The sequence below is a fragment of the Narcine bancroftii genome, chromosome 4 (assembly GCF_036971445.1).
Source record: "Narcine bancroftii isolate sNarBan1 chromosome 4, sNarBan1.hap1, whole genome shotgun sequence".
NCBI lineage: Eukaryota > Metazoa > Chordata > Chondrichthyes > Torpediniformes > Narcinidae > Narcine > Narcine bancroftii.
Genome location: NC_091472.1, coordinates 83,098,902 through 83,113,466, shown reverse-complemented (window position 1 = coordinate 83,113,466; position 14,565 = coordinate 83,098,902). Strand labels below are relative to the sequence as shown.

General features: G+C 41.6%; 1 protein-coding gene across 7 annotated transcripts in view; it reads right to left on the bottom strand.

The window, feature by feature from the left end:
• The window catches only part of kif16ba (kinesin family member 16Ba), a 200,215-nt gene that overhangs the window by 71,081 nt on the left and 114,569 nt on the right, over positions 1-14,565 (bottom strand). For all 7 annotated transcript variants that reach the window (XM_069931784.1, XM_069931783.1, XM_069931787.1 and 4 more), the window contains 3 exons: positions 12,126-12,263; positions 6,653-6,735; positions 5,403-5,491 (listed from right to left, as the gene is read on the bottom strand). In XM_069931784.1, the coding sequence (XP_069787885.1) occupies positions 5,403-5,491; positions 6,653-6,735; positions 12,126-12,263 (310 nt within the window). The remainder of the gene's footprint in view (positions 1-5,402; positions 5,492-6,652; positions 6,736-12,125; positions 12,264-14,565) is intronic.

Below are 14,565 nucleotides of genomic sequence, written 5' to 3'. Positions count from 1 at the left end.
GGGTATGACAACGGCTCTGTATACACTAATCTTTGTGAGGTTTTTCAGTTGGTTGTTTTTCCGGACTCTTTTGTGTAGTCTTCCAAAGGCGCTATTTGCCTTGGCGAGTCTGTTGTCTATCTCATTGTCGATCCTTGCATCTGATGAAATGGTGCAGCCGAGATAGGTAAACTGATTGACCATTCTGAGTTTGGTGTGCCCGATGGAGATGTGGGGGGGCTGGTAGTCATGGTGGGGAGCTGGCTGATGGAGGACCTCAGTTTTCTTCAGGCTGATTTCCAGGCCAAACATTTTGGCAGTTTCCGCAAAACAGGAAGTCAAGCGCTGAAGAGCTGCCTCTGAATGGGCAACTAAAGTGGCATCGTCTGCAAAGAGTAGTTCATGGACAAGTTGCTCTTGTGTCTTGGTGTGAGCTTGCAGGCGCCTCAGATTGAAGAGACTGCCATCCGTGCGGTACCGGATGTAAACAGCGTCTTCATTGTTGAGGTCTTTCATGGCTTGTTTCAGCATCATGCTGAAGAAGATTGAAAAGAGGGTTGGTGCGAGAACGCAGCCTTGCTTCACGCCATTGTTAATGGAGAAGGGTTCAGAGAGCTCATTGCTGTATCTGACCTGGCCTTGTTGGTTTTCGTGCAGTTGGATAACCATGTTGAGGAACTTTGGGGGGCATCCGAGGCGCTCTAGTATTTGCCAAAGCCCTTTCCTACTCACAGTGTCGAAGGCTTTGGTGAGGTCAACAAAGGTGATGTAGAGTCCTTTGTTTTGTTCTCTGGGCTTTTCTTGGACCTGTCTGAGGGCAAAGACCATGTCAGTAGTTCCTCTGTTTGCGCGAAAGACTCACTGTGATTCTGGGAGAACATTTTCGGCGACACTAGGTATTATTCTATTTAGGAGAATACTAGCAAAGATTTTGCTTGCAATGGAGTGCAGCGTGATTCCCCTGTAGTTTGAGCAGTCTGATTTCTCTCCTTTGTTTTTGTACAGGGTGATGATGATGGCATCATGAAGTTCCTGAGGCAGCTTTTCTTGGTCCCAGCAGAGCTTGAAAAACTCATGCAGTTTGGCATGCAGAGTTTTGCCGCCAGCCTTCCAGACCATTGGGGGGGGGGGGGGAGGGATTCCATCCATACCTGCTGCTTTGACACTTTTTATTTGTTCAATTGCCTTATATGTCTCTTCCCGGGTGAGGACCTCATCCAGCTCTAGCCTTAAGGGCTGTTGAGGAAGCTGAAGCAGGGCGGATTCTTGGACTGAGCGGTTGGCACTGAAAAGAGATTGGAAGTGTTCTGACCATTGGTTGAGGATGGAGATCTTGTCGCTGAGGAGGACTTTGCCGTCTGAGCTGCGCAGCGGGCTTTGGACTTGGGGTGAAGGGCCGTACACAGCCTTTAGAGCCTCATAAAAACCCCTGAAGTCACCAATGTCCGCACTGAGCTGGGTTCGTTTGGCGAGGCTAGTCCACCACTCATTCTGGATCTCCCGGAGTTTGCACTGAAGATGGCTGCATGCGCGACGGAAGCCTCGTTTTTTCTCTGGCCAGGACGGCTTTGCAAGGTGAGCCTAGTGGGCAGCTCGTTTCTTTGCCAGCAGCTCCTGGATTTCCTGGTTGTTTTCGTCGAACCAGTCCTTGTTTTTCCTGGAGGAGAAGCCCAATACCTCTTCAGTGGATTGCAGTATGGCAGTCTTCAGCTGATCCCAGAGGGTTTCAGGGGATGAGTCCATGAGGCGGATTGCATCCTCGAGCTTTGCTTTGAGGTTTGCCTGGAAGTTTCCTCTCACTTCTTCGTCGGACTGCAAGTTTCCAACATTGAACCTCTTTCTGGGGGCTTTACTGTTCCTGGACTTTGGCTTGAAGTGAAGGTTGAGCTTGCAGCGAACCAGCCAGTGGTCAGTGTGGCATTCCGTGCTGGGCATGAATCTGGCGTGGAGCACATCTCGTTTGTCTCTTTCTCGCACCAGGACGTAGTCCAGGACGTCCCAGTTTTTGGATCGGGGATGCATCCAGGTAGTCTTAAGGCTGTCCCTCTACTGAAAAAGTGTGTTTGTAATGACAAGCCGCTATTCTGCGCAGAGCTCCAGCAGGAGGCGCCCGTTGTCGTTGCACTTGCCGACGCCATGCTTGCCCAGGATTCCTGGCCAGGTTTCTGAGTCTTTGCCGACATGAGCGTTGAAGTTGCCAAGGATGACAACCTTGTCGGCTGTAGGGGTGCGTTGAATGAGGTTGCGCAGGTCAGTGTACTGGTCTGCTGGTTCCGCCTGGAGGGTTGTATCATAGACCGTGATGAGGGTGATGCGACGCTTGTTTTGAAGGGGGAGTTGCATGGACATGATCCGGTCCGAGTGGCCTGTCGGGAGGTTTTCGAGTTTGGAGGCAATGGAGTTCTTGATCATGAAGCCTACACCAGATAGGCGTCGTTCATCCACAGGCTTGCCAGACCAGTAGTGTGTAGCCCGCGCCGCATTCTTGGAGGCTGCCTACATCTGCAAGGCGGCCTTCACTGAGAGCGGCTATGTCGATGTCAAGGTATGGTCCGACCTAGGAGGGGAGGCAGGCCCCTCCAGCCCGGGTAAGAAACCTCATAGGAGAAGGCCACTCCGCTATAAAACCTACGACCCAAGGACCTCGCTGCCACGTCCCAGGCACACGAACCATGGGTGTAAAGGGTGGGGCCAGTACTGCACGCACTGCACTCCACCTAAAAGCTCCTTTGCGCAGGCCCGAGGACAGGTCCACGTCCTCCCCTTGCACGTCCTCCCCCTCAAAAGATGCTCAAACTCAAGCTAGCATGCTGGAACATCAGAACCATGCTAGACAAGGCTGACAGCCACCGACCCGAACGTCGGTCTGCCCTCATCGCACGTGAACTCCTCCGACTTTTATCATACACTTGCATTACATCATTAGCAGTGTTGTGCAAGCCATTTATTTTTAAAATCATATACTGTGAATGGATTTGTAAGGGGGGGTGCATGGCTCAAAAAGCCATGAGTTGAGTAATTGGATCATTGTGGTGGGATATAGTGGTAGATCTTTAGATCTTACAAAATACAAAGAATGGCTACATTCTGGCAAGAAAAAAGTCAAATAAGATCCACTATTAGCAGTTAACTCAAAGCAGGTTCGATTTTAAATAAAAATAGCATGGGAGGCAGGTCAGAAAATAGGACAGGAACAGAAACTGAAAATAATGAAGGGAAATGCAAACACAAAAAGAACCTGGTTAGAAATCTATGATGGGTAGCAAGTAATTCTAAAATTATTAATAAGAGTGAAAGTTGGTCCAACAGAAAATAAATTTGGGCAATTAACAATGGAAAATAAGGTGATGGATTAAATAAAATTTGCATCAGCTGGTGTTACAATAGCAGCTGTGAAATATCTGTAACTTGGGAAATGGAAGAGCTAGGGAAAATAAAAATATTAACAATGATATTGAAGAAACTTCTGAAATTGTGGGTTGATAAGTCCCCTGGTTTTGATGGCTTGCTTCATTAGATCTTAAAAAATATTTAACGAAAAAAGCTGATGCATTTATTTTTTCTACAATTCTCAAGATTCAGGGAAAGTTCAAGATTAAAAAAAAACCAAATGAAACTTTCAAAAAAAATGGGCAAACAATAGGCAAGTTAGTGTAATGCCAGTCAAGTGACAATGGCTGACGTGGACATTTACCCCTCCATAAATCTTCGTCTGCGAAGCCACGCCAAAGAAAGAAAGATAACAGGTACTTAAAATAATTCAAAGTAATTTGGCAAAATCAACATGATTTTGTGAAAGGGAAATCACACAGGACCAATTTAATGTTCTAATGTCTTGGGCATTGGGGAAGCAGCAGAAAACAGTGCCACACTTGGATTTTCAGAAGAAATTTGAAAAGGTGCAGCATTAAAAGTTATTGAAAATAAAACCTCATTGAATTAAGATATTACATACTTACATGGAGAGAAGATGGGCACTAAGAAGAGTGTGTCATAAAATGATCTTTTTATGATTGACAAGGTGTGCCACAGGAATTGATGCTGGGGCCTCAACATTTTTAAATTATATGATCCAGTAAATGAAGGCACTAGTTATGGATATTATTTGTTGATGACATAAAATAGGATAGTTATGAGGACGACACAAGGAAGTTACAATTGAACACAAGTAGGCAATGGTCTGTCAAATGGAATAGTCCAATTTTGTGGTAAAAAAAACTTCAATGGTGAAAGATTGCAGAGCTGTGATCAGAGGGACTTGGGTGTAAAATGCTGATATGATACACAACAAGTTACTAGGAATATAATGTTAATGTTTATTGATGTGCAACTGAATATCAAAGGGGAGCTATGCTCCAGTCACATTGGGCATTGGCCAGACTATGTCTGGATTATTTTGTGAGTACTGGTCTATTAATTGAAGCAGTCCAAAGGAAATTTATAAGACTAATATCAAGAATAAGTAAATTGCCTGATGAGGAAAGACACAGTTGTATCTACTGGACTTCAGAAGAATGAATGGGGAGTTGACTGAAATATCAAACATCTGGAACATTTTGACATTATGGTTCTGGACGGGATAGTTCCCCTTCGGGATAATCCAAATCTGGGGGGACTTCCTAAAAGCTGAAGAGAGAAATGAGACAAAATTCTTTCTCAGAAGGTTATGATTTCAGAACTTTCTTTCTCAAAGGATGGTGGAAACAATGTCTTTTAGGTCAATGGTAGATTGGCCCTTGATAAGCAAGTATTTTAAATATTACTGGATAACAGAACCAATGTGAAATTGAAATAAGTCTTGCACATCTTGACAGAACAGTAGGGCTGAGTCACCTACTCCAAGTTTATACTGATTAAAAAAAAATTTAGACATACAGCTTGGAATTTTCGGCCCACAAGCTCTTGCCACCCAATTGACCTACAACCCCAGCATGTTTTGAAGGGTGGGAGGAAACTGGAGCACCCAGGGGAAACACATGCAGACACTGGGAGAATGTACAAACTCCTTACAGACAGCATGCGATTCAAACCCCGATTCACTGTAAGAGCACTGAGCTAACCATGCAGCCTAAAAAAAAAATCACATATGCCGGAGCCTAACTAAACTACACTTTAAAAATCAAGTCCATTTTACCGAGCATTATTGCTAAATTCACTTAATTCCAATACATTTTGTCACAATAGTCTTTAAAAGGCTCATTACCCAAAATTAGTTTCTCTTGCCATTAATCATAGCTACAGAATCATCAATCCTTTTGAGAACTTCACTAAATGGCCAGTGACTCATAACAACTGAGATGGACAATATTAAGTTTTACTTACCTTTACCCAACACCAGTTTGGAAAAAATGCCATTGTGCCATTTAAGATAACAAGAAAATAAAACAAAAAGAACTGTCAACTGGAATTGCATTCATACATACCCTGGATTATAAAACATGACTGTTGAAAGACTTTCACATGACTTGGAAAGGTCCGTCATGGATAAACTAAAGGTAGACAGCAAGCCACTCTACGAAATTGGAAAAAAAAGTTAAAACCAATCAAAATAGATTTATAAAATTTAGTGATATTTACTTTATTGTGAAAACTGCAAATAAAAATCAACAGAAAATCTAAAATAAAATTGTGCCTTTCAAATATTAGGAATTGGTCAAAATCCTGCTGTTATGCTTTAACCTTTTTCTTGAATTTTATTCGCTCAATGAGAATACTATCCATAATGCTTCTGGATAGTGAAGATACAAAATCTACCTTTTCCTATTAGAAGTCATTTTCAGTTTACTTGGGTCTGTTTCCAGAGATTAGCTTGTCATCAGCAAGGCCAACAGTAATTAGCTGACTTAAGACAGGTACCAATGGTCAAGCGAAAAACATTTGGTGGCAGCAGAGCACAGTCCCACGATCCACACGGTACACTAGTTGATCAGTGGTTTGTGGTTTCTGCTGGAATTTTGTTCTGTGATGCTGATTGCTGAACTTGAATCTATGTTTTAATAAAAAAATCCATCTCTGACTTCAATGTTCCAATATTTCTTTAACTAACATGATCTTATTATGTTCATCTTTTAAAATTTATTATGAATGATCAGTTCAACACATTGCATTCTCTGTCAACTGAATTTTTTTTAAGATCACACCTCGGGTTACTCTGTTCAGAATGTATTAAGGTGATGAAAAAGGTACACATTTCCAGACCCAAATCACATCTTCATCCTACTTGCTGATGAGTCAATTAAGACACAATCTAAAGAGGAAAACCTACTAAAGTGTGAATACCAAATGTGGCTTCAATTCAAACTAATGTACCTTTTGACAATTGGAAAATAGAGCAGTGTACCTATTATTTCCTCCCCCATAGTTATGTGGTTGCTCTTTTAATCTAGCAATTCATTTGAAAAACCTGCTTTCCACATTAAACTTTCATTTAAAAAAAAATGATTAGCTTGGGGTTGTTGTGCTGTGCAGTGATTGAAAGAAAAAAAAACCCATAGAATTTGTGAGTGAGTGGAACCAACCAACTAACTTCACTGGAACTCTCAGAGAGTTTATCAGCACCATTCCCATGATCCTTTGCACCCCACCCCCCCAACCAGCCCAGTGCGAGTCTGCACCTCCACGACCTGGTTTGCTTGCAGATCAGTGCCGCCCGCTACAACTTAACTTAACGTACCTTCCTTTTCTCCCTGAGTTTAGCAGCTTCCTTAGGATGATTAAATCTGAACATGTTTGTTCTCCCAAGCAATATGACAGCTCCTTTAAGGGTAAAAAGTTGAATCTTTTGAGTCACAAAGATTTATCGACATACTGAAATATTGTCGTAAATATAACTGAAGCGCGTTTACTAAGTATATAGTTACCAAGACCAATGTATGAAAACAAGATGCTGCTTATTTACAAAAAATAATTTGCGCCTTGTCTCAAAAAGGTTATGACTGAATGACTAGTGCAAGAAGTAGCAGAGAACATTTCAGCAAAGACCATTAATATTTAATATCAACCTGTCGGTCCTAAAATTCTCAATCTCTTGTACCAATGTTTAAATGATCCTCTCAACTGCAATTGGTCATTCCAGCCTCATTTGTATTGATGTGTTTTTTTTAAGATAAGTAACAAAGCAGCTTTTCTCATTAGTATTTAAAGTAGGTCTATAATCTTCTAAAAATGCATCTGAAGTTTTCAATTTAATTTGCACCACTTTGTAATTGATGTTATCAAGTGTATTTTGATTATGCAGATGACGAAAGGAACCTATCAATTCTACAAATACTTAAAAATAGATTATGTATTAAATTATTAATCTTCTAAATAATGTGGTGTTCTTCGGTTTGCGACTGACCTGAAATGTTAACTCTGTTTCTATTTCTATTGATGTTACCTGACCAGTCAAGTGTTTTCATCATCTTCTATTTTCATTTAATCTAAAGAATTCCATTAGATCATGCCAATATGAAGTTCACTAGAAAGTGGTCATGTAGATCAAGATCTCTTTCCCTAGACAGTAACACAACTGAGGCTGGTGATCCAATAAGATATTGACAAAATAGCAAACATTTAAAGTCCATAATTAAAGACCCATAATAATTTAAAATGGTTGAAATAAACACTAAAATTCCTATAACGCTAGTCAATGCTGAGCACGTTTCATTTCAAGTGCTTTTGGATTTCCAGCAATGATGATGGGCTATATTAGTGGGTGCAAGCTCACACCAAGACACAAGAGAAACTTGTCCGTGAACTACTCTTTGCAGATGATGCCGCTTTAGTTGCCCATTCAGAGCCAGCTCTTCAGCGCTTGACGTCCTGTTTTGCGGAAACTCCAAAATGTTTGGCCTGGAAGTCAGCCTGAAGAAAACGGAGGTCCTCCATCAGCCAGCTCCCCACCATGACTACCAGCCCCCCCACATCTCCATCAGGCACACAAAACTCAAAACGGTCAACCAGTTTACCTATCTCGGCTGCACCATTTCATCAGATGCAAGGATCGACAACGAGATAGACAACAGACTTGCCAAGGCAAATAGTGCCTTTGGAAGACTACACAAAAGAGTCTGGAAAAACAACCAACTGAAAAACCTCACAAAGATAAGCGTATACAGAGCTGTTGTCATACCCACACTCCTGTTCAGCTCCGAATCATGGGTCCTCTACCGGTATCACCTACGGCTCCTAGAACGCTTCCACCAGCATTGTCTCCGCTCCATCCTCAACATTCATTGGAGCGTTTTCATCCCCAACGTCGAAGAACTCGAGATGGCAGAGGTCGACAGCATCGAGTCCACGCTGCTGAAGATCCAGCTGCGCTGGGTGGGTCACATCTCCAGAATGGAGGACCATCGCCTTCCCAAGATCGTGTTATATGGCGAGCTCTCCACTGGCCACCGTGACAGAGGTGCACCAAAGAAAAGGTACAAGGACTGCCTAAAGAAATCTCTCGGTGCCTGCCACATTGACCACTGCCAGTGGGCTGAAATCGCCTCACAGTTTGGCGGGCAGCAACCTCCTTTGAAGAAGACCGCAGAGCCCACCTCACTGACAAAAGGCAAAGGAAGAAAAACCCAACACCCAACCCCAACCCACCAATTTTCCCCTGCAACCGCTGCAACCGTGTCTGCCTGTCCCGCATCGGACCTTTCAGCCACAAACGAGCCTGCAGCTGACGTGGACATTTACCCCCTCCATAAATCTTCGTCCGCGAAGCCAAGCCAAAGAGAAAAGAGATGAGCAATTTCGCGATAAGAATCTTCTCACAATTCGCTGAAAAGTGATCTGTTAAGATTTGGGGTGACTATTCTGATAGATCATAACACTTTTCAATACATTGTTGTTTGTGTTGGATGAAATATCAAAGGGAACACTGGAGAAATAAAAACTAAAGAGGTATTCATCATGGATAAAGATTTCAGAAACAAAGGAAGAAAGTTCAGGCATTCCACAATTGCCAATCAAAACTCTATCATTCTATTATTTCTTAAATTATGCCAGAGGCTACACTTCCATAACTCACATCTATATTCCATTTCACATGCTAAATTAAATAAATTCTACTTTTATCAACAGGGATATGTGTCATTTTATTCTTTCCTTGAAATTTGTTTCATACCATATGAAAGAAGAGTCCATTCTTGGTACACAAATTACCAACTTTTTAAATTTTCTCCAGTCTTTCGGACATTATCCAGATATTAGGAAATATTCCAAGCGACATTCAAGTTGTACTCTATAGGGTAGACTGTTTAGCACCGAGTTGAGGAAAATGTTTATCAACTCAGAGGGCAGTTAAATTTTGGAATTCTATACTAAGAATTAAGCATGAAGCTATCCATTTATCTTGTTTAAGTTAAAAGGAAGGTAGAAAATGGGGTGGGGGGGGTGGCTGGAATGTTATTCCTTTGGGATTTTATTTTGGTTTTGTTATCAATATGTGTGGATATTTTTTAATAAAAAAAGAGGATTTATATTTTGTATCTACATGCCATATAAGCTATTTTACTATATTTATGTAACAGCTGTATGCTTGAAAACCAAAAATAAAATAAAAAGAATTATGCATGAAGAACAGCAAGGGCTGAACTCTCCAAGACAATTGGGAAGGCAAAATGAGTTAAGCACAGAAAATACACAGAAAACTGACAATGGTGACACAAGAAGCACATGACAAGGTATTAAAACCATAATGGATCACAAGTCAACCTTGTGAGTCAGTGATAATCATACTTCCCTTCTTGACAGGCTGAACACCTTCATGGCACAGTTCAATGCATAAAACAACACAACACCAAAGAAAGCCACTTCCTAACTGAAGAACAGGCACCCTGCAAAGCAGCAGCAGCTGAGATGAGGAGGGCCCTTTCCAGGGTGAATCTGCACAAAGCAGTAGGACATGAATACACACCTGGTTGGGTGCTAATTGACTGTTCAGAGCAGCTGACTGAGATCCCAACAGACATCTTCAATATCTCAGTCCAGCATTTCATTATCCCCGCAGGTTTGAAGGCAGCCATATTAGCCCAGAGCCCGAGGGCGAGAGTAGCTGAACAAAATGACCATCGTCCAGTGGCAATGACCTCCATGATTATGAAGCACTTTGAGCGACTGGTATCAGAGCGCATCAAAGCACATATACCAGTGACAATGGGCCCATTCTAGTTTGCCCATCAGGCAAACCGATCCACAGCCAATGCAATTGCCCTGACCCTCCACTCTTTCCTACCCATCTAGAAAACGATGCCTCGTATGCCAGACTGTTGTATATTGACCATCTCGGCTTTTAACGCAAATCATACCTCAGAGGCTAGTGGATAAACTGTCCTCACTGGGACTCAGTACACATCTCTGAACTGAATCCTGGACTTCTTGATACAAAGATCAGTCTGTCCAGATTAGCAGCAAAACCTCAAGCCCCATCACAATGAGAAATGGTGCACCTCTGGTTACTGACACTACTAAGTCATAACTGTACTGCCAGGTTCAGTTCCAACAGAATCATTGTTTGCCCATGATGAAACATCAGCAACAACGATGAGCTGGCTTACCGAGAGGAGGTTGATAGGTTTTGTCTTCTTTGGCTTGGCTTCGTGGACGAAGATTTATGGAGGGGGTAAATCTCCACGTCAGCTGCAGGCTCATTGGTGACTGACAAGTCCGATGCGGGACAGGCAGACACGGTTGCAGTGGTTGCAGGGGAAAATTGGTGGGTTGGGGTTGGGTGTTGGGTTTTTCCTCCTTTGTCTTTTGTCAGTGAGGTGGGCTCTGCGGTCTTCTTCAAAGGAGGCTGCTGCCCGCCGAACTGTGAGGCGCCAAGATGCACGGTTTGAGGCGATATCAGCCCACTGGTGGTGGTCAATGTGGCAGGCACCAAGAGATTTCTTTAGGCAGTCCTTGTACCTTTTCTTTGGTGCACCTCTGTCACGATGGCCAGTGGAGAGCTCGCCATATAACACGATCTTGGGGAGGCGATGGTCCTCCATTCTGGAGACGTGACCTACCCAGCGCAGTTGGATCTTCAGCAGCGTGGATTCGATGCTGTCGGCCTCTGCCATCTCGAGTACTTCGATGTTAGGGATGAATTCGCTCCAATGAATGTTGAGGATGGAGCGGAGACAACGCTGGTGGAAGCGTTCTAGGAGCCGTAGGTGATGCCGGTAGAGGACCCATGATTCGGAGCCAAACAGGAGTGTGGGTATGACAATGGCTCTGTATACACTTATCTTTGTGAGGTTTTTCAGTTGGTTGTTTTTCCAGACTCTTTTGTGTAGTCTTCCAAAGGCGCTATTTGCCTTGGTGAGTCTGTTGTCTATCTCGTTGTCGATCCTTGCATCTGATGAAATGGTGCAGCCGAGATAGATAAACTGGTTGACCGTTTTGAGTTTTGTGTGCCCGATGGAGATGTAGGGGGGCTGGTAGTCATGGTGGGGAGCTGGCTGATGGAGGACCTCAGTTTTCTTCAGGCTGACTTCCAGGCCAAACATTTTGGCAGTCTCCCTTCTCTCTATTGATATCTACAGGGAACAGTACTTAAGAGGACTCAGAGAATCATTGAGGATCCTGAGCACCCAGCCTGCAGTCTTTGAGATGCTACCAAGGAAGAGGTATAGGAGCATAAAAACCAGACTGCCAGGCTGGGAACAACTTATTCCCACAGCCAATAACTGTTAAACAATTCTCTAAAACGATCAATCATTTATACCTATCTATTTATTTATTTTGCATTGCAATGTTTAAAGGTCATTTGTGTGTAGAGTGTATTTTGCACTATGGACTGTCAGGTTGGACATGCACAAGCAGAATACAATAAACATGAACTATACAGCAGAGAGTTGTGGAAGATCAGTCATCAAGACAATTCAAAACAAAGACTGACAGATTTCTGGGTGCTAAGGGTATTGGTGCCAGAAAATAGAGCGGAGCTTGAGGATCAGCCATTCATGTATTAAAGTTGGAACCAAGATCTAAGGAATTTCAGGGAGTAAGCCACACATTTTATTCTTAGTCTTATTTCTTGTGTTTTTGTGTATTCATCATTTAAAATAAAATTGAATATTGTTTTTGCTTTATGGCTTCATATTCTATATGCTTTGCTGATCAATGCTCTGCCTGGTAGAGTTATTAAATAAATTTGTTTTTTTTTTAAAAAGTATAGTTACCTTGATTTAATTGAGTGGGTTCATTGATAGGATTTCCATTGACAGAGCACTGTGCACTGTTTAGTGGTATTACAGTTACTCTGTTATTCACGTTTTCAAAGATGCAGTGTTCACTTTCTAAATCAAGACCATGGAGAACTGCAAGATAAAATTGATTCAGTGTCAACCTGTTTTTTTCCTCCAACAATAGTTCAGGCCACTGTTGGACCAAATAACTCTGAATATGCAGTTAATCCAGGATACGGATTACTGAACATCTTTTAAAAATTTCTTCAAATATTCATCTGATCCTTAATAAAAATGACCATAAATGTATCAGACTAAAGGAAAACCAATTCCTAAATAATGCAATTTCAGAAAGTGAAACATGACTACATTGTAGGAGTATGTGTATGACATCTATTGTGAGCAATATTTGAACATGCAATTCAGACAAAACCTTAAAAAAATACAAATTAAATATTCTGAATTAAAACAATTTATACTTGTGTAGCAATTTTAATAAAACTAAATGTCTCCAAGTGTTTTATAGGAAAAAGAAAACGGCAAACAAAATGAGAAAGGATAACAAAAAAATTGAGATAGCAAAAAGCTCTTTAAAAAAAAATAATTTGCAAAATTTATTCATCATTGGTAAGGCCAGACTTACCAGAAATGCCTATCCAGAAATGTTTTCAAGCTCCATCATGAACTATTTCAATCCTGCTCAAGGTATTACGCAAGATTTAGACCAAATGAAAATAAAAGGGCAGCAATATATTTCAAAGACAGATATGAACTCTGGACAGGAATCCTGGTGATTGCATCCCCATGTACTGCTCCATTGTCCATGGTGGAAGAGGTTTAGGGGTTTCCTGTTGGCATTCTATTGATGAGCAACTTCTGCAAAAGTTTAGTGATGTGCCAGGGATGGAGGAATGAATGTTTAGTTGGCAGAGGGCATTAAACAAAGCAAGATACTTTGACCTGGATCTTTCTTGTGTGCTGTTAAGCTGCTCCCAACCAAATAAATATGGTGATTTATAACTTGTTAATAACAGATAACAGTGTGGGATTTTGGCAATCAGAAGAGGAGTCCAATCATGCACGATATCAAACCTCATAGCTTTTGGTTTATTTTTAAAAGTTTTAACAAGGGTAGAAAGGCATACATGTATAAAGACTAAATTCTTGTAACCTCAGGAAAACTGACAGCAGTGAAGTTGATGGAGAAGGGGCAAAAATAAAGGAATGGAGTAGATGAAGCGCTGAAGAGGAATACAAGGAAACAATGCAACAAGGCGGGGGGGGGGGGGAAGAGCTCAAAAAGGGTTGGATTTTTAAATTCAATGTCTGTGGACCTTTTGCCAATTTAGCGCAACAAAAATAAAGCTGATCGGAGTGCAAAATGACATGAAGAATTTCAGCTGCAGATGACTTGAGGTAGATGTGGAAGTGGACAATTGATATGGTATTGAAAAAAATCAAAGATGGAGCAGATGTTGGGAAGTAGTTCAACCTGGAGGTGAGCAGAGCCACAGAACAGTCTGATACAACCCAAGAGACTTGCTGGGGAAAGTAATAAAATGAACAGAATGAACAAAATAAAATTTTCAGCCCTCTTTATGAAATGGGAAAAGACAATGTGGAAAAAAAGTTTGAAATTTGAGATCACAAAGACATAGGAGGGGTACAGCTTGCTGTTCATCTGGTTAAACAGAAGTGTCACATGCACATTCTGTTGCAAAGTTAAAACAATTTGCATTATAAATAGAATTTACAAGTAGCAAAATGCCTCACTGTGTTCACCCATCTATTGCAAATTGAAAGTCACTGGAGCTCAGGTTGGTGATTAATCGAACAGGGTCTATGCAATTGCAGAGGCTGCGGGATCGCTGAAGGAGAATCCGTGGACACTCTGCGTCTCTGAAGGGACCCTCTTTTCCTACTCTTTCTCTCTTTCTGTCAGGGGTGCCTAGCAATACTAATGGCAAGTCTTTGTCTACCTTATGGAAGGCAGAAGGAAATTTTATGGAATACAGTCACATCCCCTGAATACAGCACCCATGGGGATTGGTCGATTCCAATCACGCAACATGCTTTTCCTGCAAACTAACTACTAGGGGGCATCAATATTATGGTTTCAAATTTTTTATCTATTTATTTTTTGCAATTTTTTTTGCCAGTTGATTACAGCTGCCAGCTGGTTGAATTCCAAATAACGAGGATTTTACTGTCTTATGTGACAATAAATGAATCTTGAAAGCTATTAAATGACCATATATGATTAAGGCAAAGCAGCTTAATTTGTTTGAAGAGTCTTAAATGAGAGAATAATGCAGTCAGGGAGATCTCCCTTAAAGGAGACTAGGGATTCTAAAGAACCTGACCTCAAGGACACACATAAAATTAAGGTTAGCAATAATTAAGTTTAACTTTAGATATTTGCAAGATGAAGGAA